The sequence below is a fragment of the Oncorhynchus tshawytscha genome, unplaced genomic scaffold, assembly GCF_018296145.1.
Source record: "Oncorhynchus tshawytscha isolate Ot180627B unplaced genomic scaffold, Otsh_v2.0 Un_contig_3458_pilon_pilon, whole genome shotgun sequence".
NCBI lineage: Eukaryota > Metazoa > Chordata > Actinopteri > Salmoniformes > Salmonidae > Oncorhynchus > Oncorhynchus tshawytscha.
The window spans coordinates 300355-325890 of record NW_024609763.1 but is presented as its reverse complement, the minus strand read 5'-3'; the positions used below and the strand labels follow the sequence as shown (position 1 = coordinate 325890).

Sequence of the window (25536 nt, the reverse complement as noted above, 5' to 3'; positions counted from 1 at the left end):
AGGCGGCCCTAAAGTGTAATGGATTTATTCAATAGTCCAGTTGGGGGCGATAATGCAAAATATTGGTTGACACACATCAATAAAGTCAACTGAAGAAGAAAAAGCGGAACAATTTCGTCTTTACAAATATTTTCCTGTACGTGAGATAATTTCCTTGTTCTCTGTAATATCGTATAGATTTGGAATCGTGACATTATTTACTGCGGAGGAAAATATGCAGGTTTCTCGACTCATTCCCGGACTATGAGAAAGGATTGAGTGACGATTCGTTTAGCAACCTTGTGACCCAGCATGACACCGTGAACAAGATTGGTCGACCGTCTGCTGGGTGAGGCGATATACGTTCCTCCATTCATTACCGAATGGGGTTCCTATATTCTCATTTCTTTAAATATCTCTACCAGGAACTCTTAAATCGAGATAGCTGTGTATTTTGCTACTGCATGGCCAGTGTGAGCCAGAATACTAACTAGCCAGCCTGTTGTTCTTTCAAATGCGATGGTCAGTGGATAAACTGGCTCTGAGTTGAACATTTGTCAGAAAACGAACTAGTAGCCAGTTGTTGTTGCCCATGGTGGAATAATATCAAACCCACAGACTCCTGAAGCACATATGTCCCACACGAACTCCCGAGTCTAGTTATCATTTCGCTACCTAGCTAGGCTGTTTTATGACAAAACGGATGATCTGAATCAAACACTAACGTTATCTAGCCATCCTCGGCGACAATGTTATTGTGGGGCAGGAATGTCATGTGTTTTAAGTTGAACTGGCATTGATGTTTTTGTTTACTACTGGTTTCAGATCCGAAGCAAGATACATTGTCGCCATGTTTTGTGTTTCGTTAAGGACTCAGAGTGCCCTTCTTACGGAAGGAAATGTCGACTCCCGGAACACTTCAAACAAAGTAACTGTACTACTGTAGCCAACACTCTTATTTTCTAAGACAAGCGAAGAAATGCATAGTTTCAACAATGGATCCGGTAAGTCTGATTTCCTTTTAACAGTATAGGCCAGATGTGCTATATAAAATGTCTAGGCCTAGTATTCATAATCTGTGATCCACCACATCCCTGTGGACTGTGTTAATGAGTGGACAAAAACGACGGTAAAACTTGTTGGAATTTGTTTTCCTTCGGCAAAGTAACCAACTACTTTATCATGTTTAGGAATCTGTGTCTATTACTTAATTATCTCTCCTTCCTCCTGAACAAGTGTCCACTTGTTCACCTCCACTGATTTGAAAGTTTGATGATCCATTATATGACCAGATACTCACTCTACGATGAAAAGACATCTTCTTCTGTGGGGTTTATCGGCTGTTGGTATCCAACGTTATGGTGCATTAGGCCACCTACTGTACTGTGGGCCAGCGACAGGGATCAAGGAACTAAATCCTATCTGCATCTGCCAGCCCTGTTTCTCTTAAAAAATACAAATATTTGCGACTGTATCTAATGATGTTCTACTCAGTATGCTTATCAAACTCAATTCCTGTATCCCGTTCTCCCTCATACTAGATCAGTCTCTCTTTCCCTATCATACTGCCCACACTGTATCAGTACATTCTCCACTGTCTCTGTTTCCCTATCATACTGCCCACACTGTATCAGTACATTCTCCACTGTCTCTGTTTCCCTATCATACTGCCCACACTGTATCAGTACATTCTCCACTGTCTCTGTTTCCTGGAGGTATTCACATCTTCCTGTTGAATGATTTCCTATCACATTTAATCACTTATTCAGCTGGCTGTGTCCTACTCTTAGCCTTGTAAGGAAAGCCTCCTCTCTTCTGTCCATTACTACCATCCTCCACTACTTTACTCTGTACCTGGAATAGGGGTGGCAGGTCGCCTAGTGGTTTAGAGCGTTGGGCCAGTAACCTGAGCCGACTAGGTGAAAAAAATCTGTGTGCCTTTGCGCAACTACACCCTAATTGCTCCTGTAAGTCACTCTAGATCAGTGTCTGCTAAATGACTAAAATGTAAACAATGAATAGAGGCCTGCCCTTATTGTCACTGTTCCACTGCTCCTGCCATCTCTGCACCACCACTGCCCATATCATTCCCTCAGCCTCTGCTTTGCTCATTGGCACCTCCACTTCCTGTCTCCTAAGGGCCTGTTTAGCTAGCACATCTACTTCCTCATTCCCTTCCACCCCCACATGGGCTGGGACCCGAGCAAAGCTTATGTGGACACCCATCTGTCTCACCCGGGCATGATTTGAATTCCCTCATGTAGTGCTCCTTGTCTGCTATGTGAGCTAAATGATTGTAGACTCATCAATGCAGCACATGAGTCAGAACATATAACTACACTGTCTGGTTTGACTTCTTCTGCCCACTGCAGTACGGTCATCAGCTCTGCCATGTACACAGCCAGGTGGTCTGTAATACGTCTCCTGACAGCCACCTCACTTTCCTGTTCAACAAAGGCTGGTCCAGTCTGACCTGTCCTTGGGTCTTTTGATCCATCTGTATATATGGGCAAAAAAATACTGATTTACAGTTTCCAGTCACCTTTTAAAGAACTGTCATGGATCAACCCCCTCCCTGTCTTTCTGTACTCTCTCCAACACGTGTAAATCAACTACTGGAGGTGGGAGGAGCCATGGTGGACTCACAGTGATAGGTACTGTGGGGCTAAAGTCCCTGCAATACAATCCCATCTGCCTCTTCTGGTTATCACCCACCCATCCAAAGCTTTTATTCTGTCCACATTCATTTTCCTAACTTTTCTGTAGCTCCCCTTTTGTGGAGTGAGACACCACATTCCTGTAACTAAACCCAATAATGAATTCCCAGCGATTGCTTTCTAATATGTAATGGCAATGACAAATACTTTAAAAAAAATGGAAGGCAGTTGTTAACAGTCAAAGTCAAAAATGTATATCGTAGATACACCCAAATCAATCAGAGTTGTAGACTAAATTAATCAAATATTTAGTTTAATAATTAACTATGATTAATATTTTTGTGTCCAACAGGACAAAGCTATTCCGTTCCCCTCTACACTCCCGGAGTCCCCAGGTCAAACGTCTCCCGGGACCGCTTCACTGCTGGGTCTGGTTGACTGCATGAAAACACCGGGGCAGAATGGAACTGAGAGAGGAGGAGAAGATAAGGAAGATGGAGATTTGATTTCATTAAGTAAGAACCATGGTGTGTAGATTAGACTACAGTCTGCTTCTGAAACGATAGTGGAGGTGCATAAAGATGGCGGCCTGCATTACTTACCACAAATGACTCCTTTTGCTGAGTTCGCTGTATTCTACTTTGCTGTCCTTTACTGTTGGTATGGTCATTAGCACAGTAAACATGATCCCAATTTTAGCTTCAAGATGTCGGCAATTTGAAAAAACCAAAAAAGTAGATTGTTCCAATAAATCAACACTATGTTGCGCACCATTGTTTCAGAACTCAGTGGATAGTGCTAAAACAATGACGTCATATCAGAATTCTGCCATCTTTATGAACTTTAGTCATTAATTGAATAATTATATATTGATGAAAATATCGGTCATTCCACCGATTTACATTTATTTATTTATTTTTTTAAGTGTACCTTGGTTCAAAAATATTTTTCACCTAATTTTAACATTCTTTCATGTACATCTTAATACATGTATTTTTTTCCCATTTCAAAACATTGAATTAAAATATTACTATACCAAGTGCCTATGTGCCAAATAAAGTAACATGCTGACCACACTGCTCGCGTCACATGCACATAAATGTGGCTCAATCATTGCACCCACGATGCTCGCGGGCGTCAGCGATCGTCAAATAGAAATTGGTTCAATTTGTGACACTCAACTGCCTGCAAGTTCGGCATTTCCCATCTCCTCGTTGGTTTTTAGGAGCATATCCCACGTGGGTGATTGAAAGATGAATTTAGGTCCACACTCCGGTAGGTTGTAGTAATGCTGTAAACTTGGTTGCCAACCGCCATATAAAGTCCAAAGAAGAAAAAGAAGCCTCAAGGAAGGATGAGAGATGACGAGAAACTAATTCGGTTTACCATTTTATCTGTGGATTAATTGTCAGTTGCATTTCAGGTAAATAACAACCCAATGTACCAGCAGCAGCAAGCTAGCTAGCTAAATTGCCAAACATGTTTAATGTTTTATGACCTGTCCCCAAATTAATATAATTGGTTAATTTTGTTTTCATATTTCAACCTGCGTGTCCTGATCGCTTCTGGTGTGGGTGAACATAATCAACGCGCACGTGATGGCGCGCACAGATACACGCGTGTCTGGTTTGGTCAGCATGTAACAGGGTTGCTTTGGTCAGCATGTAACAGGGTTGCTTTGGTCAGCATGTAACAGGGTTGACCGTAACAGGGGACTACTGAAAACAACAAAACTAGCCGATTACATGGGTAAAATAGTGCTTTAAAGGATCCAAAAAAATGCGTGTGACATGGGGAATGGAAGGTTGTTTTGTGCAACAGGGAGTGGCAATAGAATGCAATCTTCACCATATTGTAAAAATGTTAAAACATTGGTAGCATGTCTATGTCTGGGTAAAAGGGTTGACTTGCTCAGTTCTCCAACACAAAACAGCAGTAAATTGACAAAAAAAAGTAGAACCAGCTCACCTGCTTTTACTCTGATTTTACTGTTAATATTCAATGTTTCTTTTTTCTTTAAAAGGAAAAGTTAAACCATATTAAAACGAGAGTTCAGTTCATGTAACAGGTTTGACCTTAAAATGAGGGTCACTAATCACATTGATAATAATCTCCAAAAAGGACTTTGTCAAAGCAACAAAATAACTAGTGCTCCTACAATGAGTGTGTTTACATGCACACATCATTTGACATTAAACTAGTTATGGCAGTTGGCCCGAGTATGGCAATAGTTGTGTAAATATCTTAATTGGCTTAAGGTCATAATCGAGGTAAGCATACGCCTTTAAAAACACCTGGTTTTCTGAGCAATCTTGAGAATTCATTAGGACATGTAAAGGCCTTGATCAGATTCATAGAGGAATATTTAATCTGTGCATGTGCTAGCACGAGCAGCACACGTGTCATTATTTTGTGCGAGTTCACTGTCGTGACATGACTATTAATGTGTTGACTGCTATTTTATCAAAACAATTAACTATGCTTAATCATTATGTGATTAAATTAATCATGTAACAATTAACTCAGTAGTAACTTGGGGGAGAAGTTATTTAACGAGTTACTATCTCCCGACTAAACTCTATAGATATAAATATCTCTTACCTCAATCACAGTCAATTATTAAGTCTTACCTCATCAGTTTCATTCTGAATTCAGTGATACACAAATTGGCTAATTTATTTACTAACTACCACATAGAAATACATACTCACACAATATAGGTTGAATTGATTACTAACATCATGCAAGGAAAAGTCCCTAGTTGACTAACCCGATATGACGGCTTGTCACACAATGAAAGGAAGGGGCAAGATAAAAGAGTGTGGGAGAGACCAAGAGTGTGGGCTGGTATATACATGTGGAAGCTATGCTCATGAGAATGAATACTTTGCACATGAACAACTGCTCATTCGAAAATAATTGCAATGTATATATTTACACTTGTATGTCTTGGTCGTCTCTCTGTTGAAAACACACGGTCCGTCTATATGGGGAGTAGTTTGATTGAAGTCTCTGGTTGTCCACCAGAGATCACAGTGTCCTTAGTTGTAGTCGTAGGCTTCTTTGTTCTGGAAATGTGTTTTAGAATGGATACATCAGAGTACCACACGGTGGTGGGAGGGAAATGTTCTTCCCCTCTCGGCTTCAATAGACTGGATCCTTCAATAGCGTTGGTCCTCGGTCGAGTTTACTAGACTAAAGTACTTAAACAGCTGCAGACTGAATGTTCCGACGTTGTCTTTATGTTACCATTTTCTGGTCTTGTAGAGTCTTACCATTTGTGATGTCTAGCTCAACGGTTGATTATTCAGGGTACAGCTACGACCACTCTCCACACCGGCAGCAACCCCGGCATGTTTTGGTCTCTTTTTAAATTGCAACCATTTCAACGTGTTTCACCGCTCCACATTGTCTGGTCTAATGTACATTTTGTTAGGAGTCCTTTTATGCACTCGCATTGGAGGGTGGTTCCATCACGTTGCCACAATGTCTGCTCACGTGGGCGTGGTTACAGACTTGGCAAAAGTTTATATGGGAACAATTATCTCATTTAGAAGGCTAAAATTGCATTTCACCTTCTCACAAATAGTTTAATATTTAATCATAAGTTTTACAACATTTAGATGTAAACCTGACCCATTGAATGCGTACACATTCAGAGATACAGTTACAGTTGAAGTCGGAAGTTTACATACACTTAGGTTGGAGTCATTAACTTGTTTTTCAACCACTCCACAAATTTCTTGTTAACAATCTATTGTTTTGGCAAGTCTGTTGGGTCATGCACAAAGTAGATGTCCTAAGTCATTTTTCCAACAATTGTTTACAGACAGATTGTTTCACTTATAATTCACTGTATCACAATTCAGAATGTGAGAATGCTGTTCATCGACTACAGCTCGGCATTTAACACCATAGTACCCTCCAAGCTCGAGACCCTGGGTCTCGACCCCGCCCTGTGCAACTGGGTACTGGACTTCCTGACGGGCCGCCCCCAGGTGGTGAGGGTAGGCAACAACATCGCCACCCCGCTGATCCTCAACACTGGGGCCCCACAAGGGTGCGTTCTGAGCCCTCTCCTGTACTCCCTGTTCACCCACGACTGCGTGGCCACGCACGCCTCCAACTCAATCATCAAGTTTGCGGACGACACAACAGTGGTAGGCTTGATTACCAACAACGACGAGACGGCCTACAGGGAGGAGGTGAGGGCCCTCGGAGTGTGGTGTCAGGAAAATAACCTCACACTCAACGTCAACAAAACTAAGGAGATGATTGTGGACTTCAGGAAACAGCAGATGGAACACCCCCCTATCCACATCGATGGAACAGTAGTGGAGAGGGTAGTAAGTTTTAAGTTCCTCGGCGTACACATCACAGACAAACTGAATTGGTCCACCCACACAGACGGCATCGTGAAGAAGGCGCAGCAGCGCCTCTTCAACCTCAGGAGGCTGAAGAAATTCGGCTTGTCACCAAAAGCACTCACAAACTTCTACAGATGCACAATCGAGAGCATCCTGGCGGGCTGTATCACCGCCTGGTACGGCAACTGCTCCGCCCACAACCGTAAGGCTCTCCAGAGGGTAGTGAGGTCTGCACAACGCATCACCGGGGGCAAACTACCTGCCCTCCAGGACACCTACACCACCCGATGTTACAGGAAGGCCATAAAGATCATCAAGGACAACAACCACCCGAGCCACTGCCTGTTCACCCCACTATCATCCAGAAGGCGAGGTCAGTACAGGTGCATCAAAGCTGGGACAGAGAGACTGAAAAACAGCTTCTATCTCAAGGCCATCAGACTGTTAAACAGCCACCACTAACATTGAGTGGCTGCTGCCAACACACTGACTCAACTCCAGCCACTTTAATAATGGGAATTGATGGGAAATGATGTAAAATATATCACTAGCCACTTTAAACAATGCTACCTAATATAATGTTTACATACCCTACATTATTCATCTCATATGTATACGTATATACTGTACTCTATATCATCTACTGCATCTTTATGTAATACATGTATCACTAGCCACTTTAACTATGCCACTTTGTTTACATACTCATCTCATATGTATATACTGTACTCGATACCATCTACTGTATCTTGCCTATGCCGCTCTGTACCATCACTCATTCATATATCTTTATGTACATATTCTTTATCCCCCTACACTTGTGTGTGTATAAGACAGTAGTTTTGGAATTGTTAGTTAGATTACTTGTTGGTTATTACTGCATTGTCGGAACTAGAAGCACAAGCATTTCGCTACACTCGCATTAACATCTGCTAACCATGTGTATGTGACAAATAAAATTTGATTTGATTTGAATTCCGATGGGCTACAGGTTTACATACACTAAGTTGACTGTGCCTTTAAACAGCTTGGAAAATTCCAGAAAATGCTGTCATGGCTTTAGAAGCTTCTGATAGGCTAATTGACATCATTTGAGTAAATTGGAGGTGTACCTGTGGATGTATTTCAAGGCCTACTTTCAAACTCAGTGCCTCTTTGCTTGACATCATCGGGGGGAAAAAAGAAATCCGTCAAGATCTCAAAGAAAATTGTAGACCTCCACGAGTCTGGTTCATCCTTCGGAGCAATTTCCAAACGCCTGAAGGTACCACGTTCATCTGTACAAACAATAGTATGTAAGTATAAACACCATGGAACCATGCAGCCGTCATACCGCTGAGGAAGGAGACACATTCTGTCTTCTAGAGATGAACGTACTTTGGAGCGAAAAGTGCAAATCAATCTCAGAACAACAGCAAAGGACCTTGTGAAGATGCTGGAGGAAACCGGTACCAAGTATCTATATCCACAGTAAAACGAGTCCTATATCAACATAACCGCTCAGCAAGGAAGAAGCCACTGCTGCAAAACCGCATAAAAAAATCCAGACTCTGGGGACAAAGGTTGTACTTTTTGGAGAAATGTCCTCTGGTCTGAGGAAACAAAAATAGAACTGTTTGGCCATAAAGACCATCTTATGTTTGGAGTAAAAAGGGGGGAGGCTTGCAAGCTGAAGAACACCATCCCAATTGTGAAGCTCGGGGGTGGCAGCATCATGTTATGGGGTGCTTTGCTGCAGGAGGGACTGGTGCACTTCACAAAATTGATGGCATCATGAGAAAGGAAAATTATGTGGATATATTGAAGCAAGACATCAGTTAAGTTAAAGCTTGGTCGGAAATGGGTCTTCCAAATGGACAATGACCCCAAGCATACTTCCAAAGTTTTGGCAAAATGGCTTAAGGACAACAAAGTCAAGGTATTGGAGTGGCCAACACAAAGCCCTGACCTCAATCTTATTGAACATTTGTGGGCAGAACGGGAAAAAGCATGTGTGAGCAAGGAGGACTACAAATCTGAATTCACCCAACTTATTGTGGGAAGCTTGTGGAAGGCTACCCAAAATGTTAAACAATTGTAAGGCAATGGTACCAAATACGAATTGAGTGTATGTATACTTCTGACCCACTGGCAATGTGATGAAAGAAATTAAAGCTGAAATAAATCATTCTCTCTACTATTATTCTGACATTTCACATTCTTAAAATAAAGTGGTGATCCTAACTGATCTAAGAAAGGGAATTTTTACTTGGATTAAATGTCAGGAATTGTGAAAAACTGAGTTGAAATGTGTTTGGCTAAGGTGTATGTAAACTTCAGACTTCAACTGTATTTAGTTATACGCAAAACAACTGTTGACATGATTATTGTTTGAATCCCCACCAACCATTTCCCACATTCTTTGGTAGAAATATTGTTTCATTATCCACTTTTGGATGTTGGCGTTTTGGCGGCAAATTCTCTCTCTACACACAAAGGATTTTTGACTTCTCGATACTGCCGCGCACGAGAGAGAGAGTTTACGACCGGTCATTAAAGTCCTAGAAACCCCCCCCTTCCTCTCGGGGGGGCACTCTTTGATCATCAACCAGGAGGGAAAGTCATGACAGCAGTGAGTTAGGGAAAAACTGAAAGTTTGAATCTTAGAAATAGTTTTCACATAATTTCATGTCTGAATTTCAGAATAAAATATGCTAATCAAATAACAAATAACATGGTCGCACGCAATTTTCTGCATTTATCAAAGTCCCATTGGTTAACCTGCTATTCATTATCTTTGTTTCACAGCGAACAGCCCTAACCGTTGCTCTCTCAGTGGGAGGGGCTTATCATCTGGGGAGCCTCAACAGCAACATGATGCTGACAAGACGTCTCTCCAGAAGAGTCTCTCCAGATCAGAACATCTTAGTAAACACCAGCAGAAATTTACAGGGAAGAAACCTCACCACCGCTGCTTTGACTGTGGGAAGAGTTTTGCTAAACAGACAGAATTGATAATTCACCAGCGGATTCACACTGGGGAGAGGCCTTATAGCTGTGATCAGTGTGGGAAGAGCTTCAATCAATCAGGACACCTGACTACACACCAACGCATACACACAGGAGAGAAGCCTTATAGCTGTGATTGGTGTGGGAAGGGCTTCAATCAATCAGGAGCACTGACTACACACCAACGCATACACACAGGAGAGAAGCCTTATAGCTGTTATCATTGTGGGAAGAGCTTCAGGATGTCAGGAGATCTGACTGCACACCAGCACATACACACAGGACAGAAGCCTTATAGCTGTGATCAGTGTGGGAAGAACTTCAATCGTTCAGGACAACTGACTACACACCAGCGCATACACACAGGAGAGAAGCCTTATAGCTGTGATCAGTGTGGGAAGAGCTTCAATCGTTCAGGACACCTGACTACACACCAGCGCATACACACAGGAGAGAAGCCTTATAGCTGTGATCAGTGTGGGAAGAGCTTCAATCATTCAGGATCCCTAATTACACACCAGCGCATACACACAGGAGAGAAGCCTTATAGCTGTGATCAGTGTGGGAAGAGCTTCATTCTTTCAGGATCCCTAATTACACACCAGCGCATACACACAGGAGAGAGGCCTTATGGCTGTGATCAGTGTGGGAAAAGCTTCAATCATTCAGGACATCTGACTACACACCAACGCATACACACAGGAGAGAAGCCTTATAGCTGTGATCAGTGTGGGAAGAGCTTTAATCATTCAGGAACCCTGAGCGAACACCAACGCATACACACAGGAGAGAAGCCTTATAGCTGTGATCAGTGTGGGAAGAGCTTCAATCAATCAGGACACCTGACTATACACCAACGCTTACACACAGGAGAGAAGCCTTATAGCTGTGATCAGTGTGGGAAGAGCTTCAATCAATCAGGAGACCTAACTGCACACCAGCGCATACACACAGGCGAGAAGCCTTACAGCTGTGATCAGTGTGGGAAGAGCTTCAATCGTTCAGGAAACCTGACTGCACACCAGCGCATACACACAGGAGAGAAGCCTTATAGCTGTGATCAGTGTGGGAAGAGTTTCAATCATTCAGGAGCCCTGATTACACACCAGCGCATACACACAGGAGAGAAGCCTTATAGTTGTGATCAGTGTGGGAAGAGCTTCAATCGTTCAGGATACCTGACTATACACCAACGCATACACACAGGCGAGAAACCTTATAACTGTGATCAGTGTGGGAAGAGCTTCAGGAATTTAGGACACCTGACTATACACCAGCGTATACACACAGGAGAGAGGCCTTATAGCTGTGATCAATGTGGAAAGAGTTTTGCTCGAGATTTCACCCTGACCAAACACCATCTCACACACACTGGAGAGAAACCTTATAGCTGTGATCAGTGTGGGAAGAGTTTCAGGACGTCAGAACACCTGACTAAACACCAACGCATACACACAGGAGAGAAACCTTATAGCTGTGATCAGTGTGAGAAGAGTTTTTCTCAAGATTCCAGCCTGACTACACACCAGCTCACACACACTGGAGAGAAACCTTACTCTTGTCTATGTGGAAAGAGCTTTGCTTATTCAGGGTCATTGAAAAAACACCAGAAAGCTCAAACATGTTTTCTTTCATCTCCCTCCTCTCTGGCACCGGTTCCAGATCCCTAAAAGTTTAATAGAAAACATCTGTGAAGAGTCATCCAACTCCCATTCTCTAACTGTTTAAGTCTGATTACCATGGTAACGTGTAGATAATATGCAGCTCTGGATCCATATGTGTCAAGCGTCTCGCAGTAGGAGTACCGTGTGTGTGTGTGTGTGGGGGGGGGTTCAGAGCTGTATCTTATTTAATTAATTCCTGTTATCCATTAAATAACTTTTATGTAGAATAATATTTCAACAATACCAGGTGTGTATTCATGTGTGGGGGAAATGTTGTCTGAAGAGAAATTGTTCATCTTGTCTTATACAATCATTGGTTCCTGTAGATGCTAGGTAGATAAGTGAGGGGGGAGATGGTCATGAACCCTCAGACCTTTTGGCAGAATGACCAGAAGAGGTTGTATAAGTTAAGATAGATGACACCAGTCACATGCAGGAACCAAATGTTAATGATGAATTCATGATGAATAATTCAAATCATGCAAATATAACTTGTCTGTGTAAGCAGTATATAAGAGAACTAACGGGACTGCCCCGAAAGAGCTCCTGACCGATGTGTACTCTGGTGCATTATGTTTGTTGCAATCTCTCCAGCTTGCTGATAATAAATAATTATTCATTAAAGTTTGACTGAGTTCCTGGTCGTAATTTCCACGATACATGTATTCAATACAAAAACACATTAAATCCTTTATTTTATGGGAAGGGGATGTCGCACTGCATGAGGACAATGGTCACACCATTCATGTGTGGGGTTGCTTCTCAGCCAAGGGAGTGGACTCACTCACAATTTTGCCTAAGAACACAGCCATGAGTAAAGAATGGTACCAACATATCCTCCGAGAGCAACTTCTCCCAACCATCCAGGGAACAGTTTGGTGACGAACAATGCCTTTTCCAGCATGATCCTGGAGCACCTTGCCTTAAGGAAAAGTGGCTCGGGGAGCAAAACATCGATATTTTGGGTCCATGGCCAGGAAACTCCCCAGACCTTAATCCCATTGAGAACTTGTGATCAATCCTCAAGAGGCGGGTGGACAAACAAAACCCCACAAATTCTGACAAACTCCAAGCATTGATTATGCAAGAATGGGCTGCCATCAGTCAGGATGTGGCCCAGAAGTTAATTGACAGCATGCCAGGGCGGATTGCAGAGGTCCTGAAACACTGCAAATATTGACTCTTTGCATCAACTTCATGTAACTGTCAATAAAAGCCTTTGACACTTATGAAATGCTTGTAATTATACTTCAGTATTCCATAGTAACATCTGACAAAAATATCTAAAGGCACTGAAGCAGCAAACGTGGTGGAAATTAATATTTGTGTCATTCTCAAAACTTTTGGCCATGACTCTATGTAAAAACTGCATCCATAAGCCATGGATTACAGGCAACATCTGCACTGAACAAAAGGGTGGAGCTGCCGCTTTCAAGGAGCGAGACTCTAACCCGGAAGCTTATAAGAAATCCCGCTATGCCCTCTGATGAACCATCAAACAGGCAAAGCATCAATACAGGACTAAGATCGAATCGTACTACACTGGCTCTGATGCTCATCGGATGTGGCAGGGCTTGAAAACTATTACGGACTACAAAGGGAAACCCAGCCGCGAACTGCCCTGTGACTTGAGCGTACCAGACGAGCTAAATGCCTTTTATGCTTGCTTTGAGGCAAGCAACACTGATGCATGCATGAGAGCACATGTTGTTCCGGATGACCGTGTGATCACGCTCTCCGTAGCCAATTTGAGCAAGACCTTTAAACAGGTCAACATTCACAAAGCTGCTGGGCCAGACGGATTAGCAAGATGTGTACTCAAAGCGTGTGCGGACAAACTGGCAAGTGACTTCAGTGACATTTTCAATCTCTCCCTGACCGAGTCTGTAATACCTACATGTCTCAAACAGACAAGTATAGTCCCTGTGCCCAAGAAAGGTAACCTGCCTAAACAGTATTAAAGTGACTAGTGTTCCATTATTAAATTGACCAGTGATTCCATGTCTATATAGGGCAACAGCCTCTAAGGTGCAGGGTTGAGTAACCGGGTGGAGGCCAGCTAGTGATGGCTGACTAAAAGTCCACTCCGAATAACTCTTCTTCGCCAGCGTCATCTTGGAGCAGCCTCTGGGATAAGTTCAATTGCCCTGGGGGGTACGAACAAAGGATCCAATTCGGGAAAGTTGTATTCCTGGTCATAATGCTGGTGAGTTACATTGGACCCATAATAAGTCATATTGGACCCATAATGGATTACAACAGCTCTCCAATGTAATTTCTTGCTCTCGCTCTTACACAATGTGCAGGCGCAATCCCATAACACCTTGTACACATTATTTACTGATCTCTTAAATGGACAGTTTCATCTAGTGGATAGAAATGAATACAGCAATGTGTTTTAACCACCTGGCTACATCAGGCCATGACCCCTACTGCAGCAAAGAGAGTGGACACAGGAGCAGGATGATGTTCACTACACAGGCGAGCAGGATGATGTTTACTACACAGGCGAGCAGGATGATGTTCACTACACAGGCATCCACCACAGAAACCAGGAAGTGCCTGTCTGTTGCAAAATAGACTGTTTTTGAGAAACATTGATGGCTGTTGTGTTGTTGAGATGCCAGTAGAGAGCGCTGTAGTACAGTCCACTGGAAACATGTTTTAGTGTAGCTGGTGAGACCTACAGAAGTGCAGAGAAACCACAGGCCTATTGGTACGGTCCAATTATGTTCACATGTTGTTTATAAGCACTTCAGTGGCGTGTTGGTTGTCAGGAAAAGGCATCATGGGTACAGGAAGCCAGCTGTGCATCAACATCTTAGACCCTCAGTACATCTAGTTAGTGTCAACCACAGAACTCACACTCTTCTGTTTCACACAGCCAGTATAAGGTCTCCTACCAAACTCCTCTCTTCACTCTGTAAGTACCTGTTACATTACCATTCTACTTGTTCTTGGTGGTTTGTTCTGCAGAATGAACACCTTCCTAATATTGAGTTGCACCCCCCCATTTACGCTCAGAACAGCCTCAATTCATCGGGGCATGGACTCTACAAGGTGCCGAAAGCCTTCCACAGGGATGCTGGCCCATGTTGACTCCAATACCTCCCACAGTTGGCTGAATGTCCTTTGGGTGGTGGACTATTATTGATACACAAGATAAACTGTTGAGAGTGAAAAGCCCAGCAGCGTTGCCGTTCTTGACACAAACCAGTGCGCCTGGCACCTACTACCATACCCCGTTCAAAGGCACTTAATTAATATTTTGTCTTGCCCATTCAGCCCCTCTGAATGGCACATGTACACAGTCCATGTCTCAAGGCTTAAACATTCTTCTTTAACCCGTCTCCTCCCCTTCATCGACACTGATTAAAGTGGATTTAACAAGTGACATCAATAAGGGATCATAGCTTCCCCTGGTCACCTGAGCAGGTGTTCCTAATGTTTTGTATACTCGGTGTAGACGGTCTTAAAAAGGAAGTATAGTTCTGTATCAGCTACTTGTGTCCTGACCCATGTTCCCTCTAATGTTTTGGGGCACTCAGCAAATTTGAGGTCTTGTGAGTGGAAACTTGAACATTGTGAGAATTGTGTGCAACTTCCAGCACACATTTACAGTGAACACTGAGGCTTTACCCTTACAGTTACAGACCAAGTAAAATATGAATTAATTCATGTCAAGCCTTTCATGAGGTAAAAACACATTTAAAAGTCTCATGTAATGTAGGCTTGCATTGAACACCACATATAGCCTACTAGCCGGCTATTGTGGTTATTGGAGCATAAAGTAGGCCTACCAACAAAACCAATGGAGCAAATCCTATAACATTTTCACATGGAAAAAGCTTTTAATTTCTATGATATAGCCTACAGTAGCCTATATGTGGTGTTCAATGCAGGACTATATTGCATGAGACTTAAATTGTTACAAGACTGTCCCCCCCCCAGAAATGCATGCTTTTGTCTTTGTATTGTCTTTTACCAGATCTTTACCATTTTACCAGATTCACATTTCCACAAGCTTCAAAGTGTTTCCTTTCAAATGGTATCAAGAATATGCAGAAACTTGCCTCAGGTCCTGAGCTACAGGCAAATAGATTTGTTATGTCATTTTAGGTGAAAATTGAAAAAAAGGGTCCGATCCTTACGAGGTTTTAAAGACCTCTTGAAGTGTATTCTACACGTTCTGAGAATAAAACAGATTCAGACCAATACATTAATAATCATGCTGTGTGTCACGTCGGCTCCTCTCCTTGTTCAGGCGGTGTTCGGCGTCACCGGCTTTCTAGCCAGCACCGCTCCATGTTTCTTATTTCCATTTGTTTTGTCTTGTTCCATACACACCTGATCCCTAATCACATTGCATGCATTTAGTCCTCTGTTCCCCTCCATGTCTTTGTGTGAAATTGTTGTATGTTATGTGGGTATTTACTACGCGCCTGATATTTTGTTCATGTTCCGTGTTTTGGGCACGTTTATTGTATTCTGTGCTGTCGTTTTGGATCGGAATAAAAGTGTGCCTGTTACTACACGCTACTCTCCTGCACATGACTTCGCCTCCCTTACACACCCTTAACACTGTGTGCTAAGTATCAGGTGTAGTTATTTCACCAGTTATCAAGTGTTTTAGTTGTCTACCTTTATGTGTCTAAGACTGCAGGGTGGGAGATGCAACAATGGCCTTGAGAACAGCAGGAAGTGTGTTGGTTCTCTGGTCTGTGGCAGGTATGGACTCATTCATTTCTTACCCTCTTCTTACCCTCTTGTATTCACACCCCTTGACTTTTTTTCACATTTTGTTATCACAGCCTGAATTTAAGATTCATTGAGATTGAGATTTTGTGTCCTACATACAATACCCCATAATTTCAAAGTGGAATTATGTTTTAAGAAAGTTGTACAAATTCATAAAAAATGAAAAGCTGAAATGTCTTGTGTCAATAAGTATTCAACCCATTTGTTATGGAAAGCATAAATATGTTCAGGAGTAAAAATGTGCTTAAGTTGCATGGACTCACTCTGTGTGCAATAATAGTGTTTAACATGATTTTTGAATGACTACCTCATCTCTGTACCCCACACATACAATTAATTATCTGTAAGGTCCCTCAGTCGAACACAGAATTTCAAACACACTGAATTTCAAACACAGATTCAACTACAAAGACCAGGGAGGCTTTCCAATGCCTCGCAAAGAAGGGCAATACAAAGAAAAAAATACAAATAAATGGAATATCCCTTTGAGTGTGGTGAAGTTATTAATTACACTTTGGATGGTGTATCAATATACCCAGTCACTATAACGATATAGGCGTCCTTCCTAACTCAATTGCCGGAGAGGAAGGAAACCGCTCAGGGATTTCAACATGAGCTAATGGTGAGTATAATGGTTGTGATGGTTGTGATTGGAGAAAACCGAGGATGGATCAACAACATTGTAGTTCATCTACAATACTAACCTAAATGACAGAGTGACAAGAAGGATGCCTGAAAGGAATAAAAAATATTCCAAAATGGGCATCTTGTTTGCAATAAGGCACTAAAGTAAAACTGCCAAACAAATGTGACAAAGAAATGTACTTTGTTCTGAATACAAAGTGTTATGTTTGGGGCAAATCCAACACAACACATCACTGAATACCACTTGTGGTGGAGTCTAGGGATATGGCTTTTGCTGTTCTGTTCAGGGACTTATATATATATATTTTGTTTTACTTTTACCACTTTTTCTCCGCAATTGGTAGTTACAGTCTTGTCCCATTGCTGCAACTTCCATACGGACTCCGGAGAGGCGAAGGTCGAGAGCCATGCGTTACCCCGAAACACACACAACCCTGCCCAGCCGCACTGCTGCTTTATTCGGGGACTTTCCAAGACCACTATGAGCCCGGTGACGTCGCGACCGGCTAAAAGGACCTGGGGAGAGGTGGCGCGAGTGAGTGCGTAGGCGGGTGTGTTGCAGAAGGAGAAGAACGATAACGAGTAGAGAAGAGCCGAATTCAGAAGGTAACATAAATTGGAATAAGAGGACGTATTATATCTGGAAGAGGATTGTTCCATACCCCAGAATGACTGTCATTTTCGCCTTTGGTTTTAACGTAAATTCAATCGATGGGGGTATCTACCACTAAAGTTACCAGCCAGAGTGATGTTAGCTAGTTACCCACCGGAGTGATGGACATCACACTGTTGTTGTTTTTGTCGCACAGCTTTGTCTTGTCCAGGTCGCAGTTGTAAATGAGAACTTGTTCTCAACTGACCTACCTGGTTAAATAAAGGTAAAATAAAAATGATATTAAACAATCTGAGGAGCTGCTTACAGTCGGTTATTTTTTAACATTTCACCCTATTCTATTAGGAATGGTGCCACTACTATTAAGTACTGTGGTGAGGTTAAATGTGTTGGGCAACAGGGACACAGCTCTGTTTGTTACTCAACCTCCCAGGGCTGATCTGAGAGAGACTTGTTGTCTAGCAATGATTAACAAACTATTTGGCAGAGCTTGAAGAAAAAAATATATATATAATGGTCAAATTGTACAATCCAGGTGTGCTAAACTCTTAGACTTACCCAGAAAGACTCACAGCTGTAATCACTGGCAAAGGTTCTGCAACAAAGTATTGACTCAGGGGTGTGAATACTTATGTAAATTAGAAATTTCTGTATTTCATTTTCAATAAATGTGCAAATATTTCTAAAAACGTGTTTCACTTTCATTATGGGGTATTGTGTGTAGATGGGCGAGAAACAAATCTAGTTAATCCATTTATAATTTAGGCTGTAAAACAACAAAGTGGAATAAGTCAAGGCGTATGAATCGTTTCTGAAGGCACTGTATATACAGTGCCTTGCGAAAGTATTCGGCCCCCTTGAACTTTGCGACCTTTTGCCACATTTCAGGCTTCAAACATAAAGATATAAAACTGTATTTTTTTGTGAAGAATCAACAACAAGTGGGACACAATCATGAAGTGGAACGACATTTATTGGATATTTCAAACTTTTTTAACAAATCAAAAACTGAAAAATTGTGCGTGCAGAATTATTCAGCCCCCTTAAGTTAATACTTTGTAGCGCCACCTTTTGCTGCGATTACAGCTGTAAGTCACTTGGGGTATGTCTCTATCAGTTTTGCACATCGAGAGACTGAAATTTTTTCCCATTCCTCCTTGCAAAACAGCTCGAGCTCAGTGAGGTTGGATGGAGAGCATTTGTGAACAGCAGTTTTCAGTTCTTTCCACAGATTCTCGATTGGATTCAGGTCTGGACTTTGACTTGGCCATTCTAACACCTGGATATGTTTATTTTTGAACCGTTCCATTGTAGATTTTCTTTATGTTTTGGATCATTGTCTTGTTGGAAGACAAATCTCCGTCCCAGTCTCAGGTCTTTTGCAGACTCCATCAGGTTTTCTTCCAGAATGGTCCTGTATTTGGCTCCATCCATCTTCCCATCAATTTTAACCATCTTCCCTGTCCCTGCTGAAGAAAAGCAGGCCCAAACCATGATGCTGCCACCACCATGTTTGACAGTGGGGATGCTGTGTTCAGGGTGTTGCTTTTACGCCAAACATAACGTTTTGCATTGTTGCCAAAAAGTTCAATTTTGGTTTCATCTGACCAGAGCACCTTCTTCCACATGTTTGGTGTGTCTCCCAGGTGGCTTGTGGCAAACTTTAAACGACACTTTTTATGGATATCTTTAAGAAATGTCTTTCTTTTGCCACTCTTCCATAAAGGCCAGATTTGTGCAATATACGACTGATTGTTGTCCTATGGACAGAGTCTCCCACCTCAGCTGTAGATCTCTGCAGTTCATCCAGAGTGATCATGGGCCTCTTGGCTGCATCTCTGATCAGTCTTCTCCTTGTATGAGCTGAAAGTTTAGAGGGACGGCCAGGTCTTGGTAGATTTGCAGTGGTCTGATACTCCTTCCATTTCAATATTATCGCTTGCACAGTGCTCTTTGGAATGTTTAAAGCTTGGGAAATCTTTTTGTATCCAAATCCGGCTTTAAACTTCTTCACAACAGTATCTCGGACCTGCCTGGTGTGTTCCTTGTTCTTCATGATGCTCTCTGCGCTTTTAACGGACCTCTGAGACTATCACAGTGCAGGTGCATTTATACGGAGACTTGATTACACACAGGTGGATTGTATTTATCATCATTAGTCATTTAGGTCAACATTGGATCATTCAGAGATCCTCACTGAACTTCTGGAGAGAGTTTGCTGCACTGAAAGTAAAGGGGCTGAATAATTTTGTACGCCCAATTTTTCAGTTTTTGATTTGTTAAAAAAGTTTGAAATATCCAATAAATGTCGTTCCACTTCATGATTGTGTCCCACTTGTTGTTGATTCTTAACAAAAAAATACAGTTTTATATCTTTATGTTTGAAGCCTGAAATGTGGCAAAAGGTCGCAAAGTTCAAGGGGGCCGAATACTTTCGCAAGGCACTGTATCTACCTACAGTACGCCCTGTATATATCTACCTACAGTACGCCCTGTATATATCTACCTACAGTACGCCCTGTATATATCTACCTACAGTACGCCCTGTATATATCTACCTACAGTACGCCCTGTATATATCTACCTACAGTACGCCCTGTATATATCTACCTACAGTACGCCCTGTATATATCTACCTACAGTACGCCCTGTATATATCTACCTACAGTACGCCCTGTATATATCTACCTACAGTACGCCCTGTATATATCTACCTACAGTACTGTATATATCTACCTACAGTACGCCCTGTATATATCTACCTACAGTACGCCCTGTATATATCTACCTACAGTACGCCCTGTATATATCTACCTACAGTACGCCCTGTATATATCTACCTACAGTACGCCCTGTATATATCTACCTACAGTACGCCCTGTATATATCTACCTACAGTACGCCCTGTATATATCTACCTACAGTACGCACTGTATATATCTACCTACAGTACGCACTGTATATATCTACCTACAGTACGCCCTGTATATATCTACCTACAGTATGCCCTGTATATATCTACCTACAGTACGCCCTGTTTATATCTACCTACAGTACGCTAGACTAACCAAGGCAAGCTAGCTTTACCATAGATCTACATACACAATTCGAAAATGTCATTATACAATTAAGGATAAGTCTTTCACACCTCAACTGAGTGACACTTCTCTATGGATTCTTATGACACTCAAATCAGCAACTATGGCAACAAAGTGTGGACAAAAAAGCCAAGTTATGGTGTCTCCCAGCAACGCAGTGTGGGGACAGAGGGTAACACTGACCTGTAGAACCACCTGTCCTCTGAGTGACAACCCCAACCCCACCTACATCTGGTACAGGAATGAACAACGTCTAGATGAACCCACCATTCAACAATACTCTGTTATCAGTTATTTTACACACAGTTACTCCTGTGCTGTAAAGGGCCACGAGGATCTGCACTCTCCTGCAGTATGTGAGTCTGTAACTTCAGTATTTTTTGCAAAAGATTATTAGGATTATTCATATTTTGAAATTTGCATCTTACCACGATTCTTACTATAACTAAAGTGTTATTGTTCAGTCCTGAATGAACTGATTTAAAGATAATTGACTAATTGATGAAACTGATGGGTTACTTTGGTATTTTAGGTGTTCTGGGTCAGAACTGTTTCAACGTGACTTACATCCATCAGAATATCTGTGCCTTGAAGGAGTCAACAGTGGAACTGCCCTGCACATATCAACATCCAAGTTATCATGTAGTCTCAGAACCAAACTGGTATATCCAAGAGAAATATAATGAAGCGCCTAAAATCCTGAGCTCGGTGCCAGAGTATGCAGGTCGTGCTGAGTACCTTGGGACTAAAGAGAAAGACTGCACCCTGAGAATCACAGACCTGAGAGAGAGTGACTCAGCTGAGTACTGGTTCACATTCAAGACTCGGACGCAACTCGATTGGTATAATTTCCTTCAAAGAGAGGAGCGTGTCAGGCTGTCTGTCACAGGTACACCATTATGTGATGCCTAATCAGTTACATTCAAGTATTTTGACCTTAGTGGGAATGACAGTCTGTATAATATGAATGTTTTGCTTTATATGATTAGAATTGTTGTCAAGGAACTTACTACGGTATTTTTAATCCCAGGCCTGCAGGTGAAGGCGTCTTCTGCCATGGTGACAGAAGGAAAGGCGGTGATACTGACCTGTAGAACCACCTGTACTCTGACTGACAACCCCAACCCCACCTACATCTGGTACAAGAACGGACAACTCGTGAACACCCAAGATAACTACCTGTTCCTAGACCCAGTCAGCAGAGAGGATGCAGGCAGCTACTCCTGTATTGCAAAAGGATATGAGAATCTCCACTCTGCTGACGAGACTCTCACTGTCATTTGTAAGTATTTGTAAATAAACAACCGTTTTAAACTTCACTTGTACTGTGTGTGCTCTTGTATTGAGTTGAGTTCTTTTAAACTCCTGAACTTGAAATATCCCCAAACCGCACAATGAATTTGCTCGCTTTTTGGTGCTGCAGATGGTTAATAGATTAAGATCAATGTCACGTGTTTGCAAGAAAGAGGACCAGAGATCTAGTCTCATCGAATCTAATCAAATTGAATTTGTCACATGCACCAAATACAACAGGTGTAGACCTTACCCAACAATGCCGTTCAAGAAATAGAGTTCAGAAAATATTTACTAAATTAACAAAGTCAAAAATAAAAGGTAACGCATAAAATGACAACACTAACGAGGCTCAATACAGGGGTACTGGTACCGAGTCAATGTGCGGGGGTACAGGTTAGTCAAGGTAAATTGTACGTGTAGGTAGGGATAAAGTGACTATGCATAGGTAATAAACAGCTAGTAGCTGTAAATACTCCAGGTGGCCATTTGATTAATTGTTCAGCAGTCTTATAGCTTGGGGGAAGAAGCTGTTAAGGAGCCTTCTGGACCTAGACTTGGCTCTCCAGTACTGCTTGCCGTGCGGTATCTGAGAAAACAGTCTATGACTTGGGTGACTGGGATATTTGCCAATTTTTGGTACCTTCCTCTGATACCGCCTAGTATATAGGCTCTGGATGGCAGGAAGCTTGGCCCCAGTGATGTATTAGGCCGTACACACTACCCTCTGTAGCGCCTTAGAGTCGGTTGCCGGGCAGTTGCCAGACCAGGTGGTGATGCCACCGGTCAGGATGCTCTCGATGGTGCAGCTGTAGAACCTTTTGAGTATCTGGGGACCCATGCCAAATCTTTTCAGTCTCCCGAGGGGGAAAAAGTGTTGTCGTGCCTTCTTTATGACTGTCTTGGTGTGGTTACGTCAGAACCTATTGTTGAAGTGGCAGCATGATGTTGACTGTGTACACTTACCCCTCTGTCTTCGTCAACACCAGATGCCCCCAAAAACACCTCAGTGTCAGTCAGTCCCTCTGGTGGAATAGTGGAGGGCAGTTCAGTGACTCTGACCTGCAGCAGTGATGCCAACCCACCTGTGGACAAATACACCTGGTACAAGAAGAATGTAACCTCACCAAAAGCATCAGGACAGAGTTACAGCATCACTAACATCATCTCTGAGGACAGAGGAGATTACTACTGTGAGGCTGTGAATGAAGTTGGTGCCCAGAATTCTACATCTCAATTGATAATTATAGCAGGTCAAATATGGTTTAATCATTCAAATGTTTCCGGCTACGCTATATGGTACACGTGTATTCATGTTGTCCATGTTGGTTTAGGGAAAGAAACATCCGTGAAGAATGCAGCTACAGGTATCACAGTGCTTGTTCTGGTTCTCATCCTCTGTCTCTCTGGCTTCATGTGGTTCAGGTGAGCATCTTGTCATTTCACTTTATCATTCAGATATGTTACTAGCTTAATTGTTGTTTATTCATTCATTCTGTCAATTACTCCCACGTTCATGTGCAAAACAGGAAGAAGGCCTCCACATCCACCTCTGTCAAGAGGGACACAGCAGACAATGGACAGGTGAGTTAAGAACACATAATATTTTTTTGTTTTCTTTCAGATACTGCGCTTGATTAGGCTTCTCTAGCACAATGGAACAAATGGAATTTTGTTTCCCCATCAGGTAAACTCAAGCCCTGTTCATGTCAACGTCTCAGGCATGGCCATGGCCCCTACTGCAGCACAGAGAGCAGACACAGACAGCCAGGATGATGTTCACTACGCCAGCATCTACTTCTCTGGCTCCAGTATCCATGAAGTGCCTCTGTACTCGACCATCCAACTGCCTCGACCCCAGAAAGAGGATGTCCTGTACGATGTTGTGAAATTCAACCGCGCCAGTGCTGCCACCCGGTGAGCCAGTCCAGCCATTACATCAAATCAGAAAATCTCATAATTAAATGGTACTTGTACTTGACAGTTAGGAATGCATATAACACTTGTATGTTATGCAGACCAGAAGCTGCGTGGTTTAAATGTATTAAGATATACAATGATTTAAAAGTTGTTTATTTTAAATGTATTAGCATCTATACAGACTATACGGTGCCTGAGGAAGGCCCCCAGCATCATCAAGGACCCCACACATCCCAGCCACGAGCTGTTCACACCCTTACCGTCAGGCTGACGGTATCGGAGCATGAGGTCTGATATCAACAGGCTCAGAGACAGTTTCTATCTACAATCCATCAGAGTGCTTAACACTTGAACTGGACTGACCACTGTCACACTGTTTCTTTGCACACTGAGAATCAAATCAAATCAAATCAAATTTTATTTGTCACATACACATGGTTAGCAGATGTTAATGCGAGTGTAGCGAAATGCTTGTGCTTCTAGTTCCGACAATGCAGTAATAACCAACAAGTAATCTAACTAACAATTCAAAAAAAAAAAACTACTGTCTTATACACAGTGTAAGGGGATAAAGAATATGTACATAAGGATATATGAATGAGTGATGGTACAGAGCAGCATAGGCAAGATACGGTAGATGATATCGAGTACAGTATATACATATGAGATGAGTATGTAAACCAAGTGGCATAGTTAAAGTGGCTAGTGATACATGTATTACATAAGGATGCAGTCGATGATATAGAGTACAGTATCTACGTATGCATATGAGATGAATAATGTAGGGTAAGTAACATTATATAAGGTAGCATTGTTTAAAGTGGCTAGTGATATATTTACATCATTTCCCATCAATTCCCATTATTAAAGTGGCTGGAGTAGAGTCAGTGTCATTGACAGTGTGTTGGCAGTAGCCACTCAATGTTAGTGGTGGCTGTTTAACAGTCTGATGGCCTTGAGATAGAAGCTGTTTTTCAGTCTCTCGGTCCCAGCTTTGATGCACCTGTACTGACCTCGCCTTCTGGATGACAGCGGGGTGAACAGGCAGTGGCTCGGGTGGTTGATGTCCTTGATGATCTTTCTGGCCTTCCTGTAGCATCGGGTGGTGTAGGTGTCCTGGAGGGCAGGTAGTTTGCCCCCGGTGATGCGTTGTGCAGACCTCACTACCCTCTGGAGAGCCTTACGGTTGAGGGCGGTGCAGTTGCCATACCAGGCGGTGATACAGCCCGCCAGGATGCTCTCGATTGTGCATCTGTAGAAGTTTGTGAGTGCTTTTGGTGACAAGCCGAATTTCTTCAGCCTCCTGAGGTTGAAGAGGCGCTGCTGAGCCTTCCTCACGATGCTGTCTGTGTGAGTGGACCAATTCAGTTTGTCTGTGATGTGTATGCCGAGGAACTTAAAACTTGCTACCCTCTCCACTACTGTTCCATCGATGTGGATGGGGGGGTGTTCCCTCTGCTGTTTCCTGAAGTCCACAATCATCTCCTTAGTTTTGTTGACGTTGAGTGTGAGGTTATTTTCCTGACACCACACTCCGAGGGCCCTCACCTCCTC

General features: G+C 42.5%; 2 protein-coding genes across 2 annotated transcripts; both read left to right on the top strand.

The window, feature by feature from the left end:
- Nucleotides 1–25: 25 nt before the first annotated feature.
- Nucleotides 26–12282, top strand: LOC112230087 (zinc finger protein 271). Its single transcript, XM_042317697.1, has 4 exons — nt 26–328; nt 805–983; nt 2989–3163; nt 9791–12282. The coding sequence occupies exons 2-4, from the start codon at nt 975–977 to the stop codon at nt 11659–11661; spliced, it is 2055 nt and encodes a 684-aa protein (XP_042173631.1). The 5' UTR covers nt 26–328; nt 805–974; the 3' UTR covers nt 11662–12282.
- A 5138-nt stretch (nt 12283–17420) lies between these two features.
- LOC112230085 (B-cell receptor CD22-like) lies at nt 17421–23414 on the top strand. The gene is made up of 5 exons (XM_042317730.1): nt 17421–17664; nt 21302–21658; nt 21800–22051; nt 23052–23311; nt 23397–23414. Exons 3-5 carry the CDS (start codon nt 21826–21828, stop codon nt 23412–23414), a joined length of 504 nt encoding a protein of 167 aa, XP_042173664.1. The 5' UTR covers nt 17421–17664; nt 21302–21658; nt 21800–21825.
- Nucleotides 23415–25536: the final 2122 nt, after the last annotated feature.

Bases quoted from the DNA above. Each gene is read 5' to 3' on its own strand.
- LOC112230087 (XM_042317697.1), top strand. The intron at 3,164-9,790 runs GTGTGTAGATTA...TTTGTTTCACAG, and splicing joins TTCATTAAGTAAGAACCATG to CGAACAGCCCTAACCGTTGC.
- LOC112230085 (XM_042317730.1), top strand. From the start codon at position 21,826: ATGGTGACAGAAGGAAAGGCGGTGATACTGACCTGTAGAACCACCTGT. The intron at 22,052-23,051 runs GTAAGTATTTGT...CGTCAACACCAG, and splicing joins CGAGACTCTCACTGTCATTT to ATGCCCCCAAAAACACCTCA.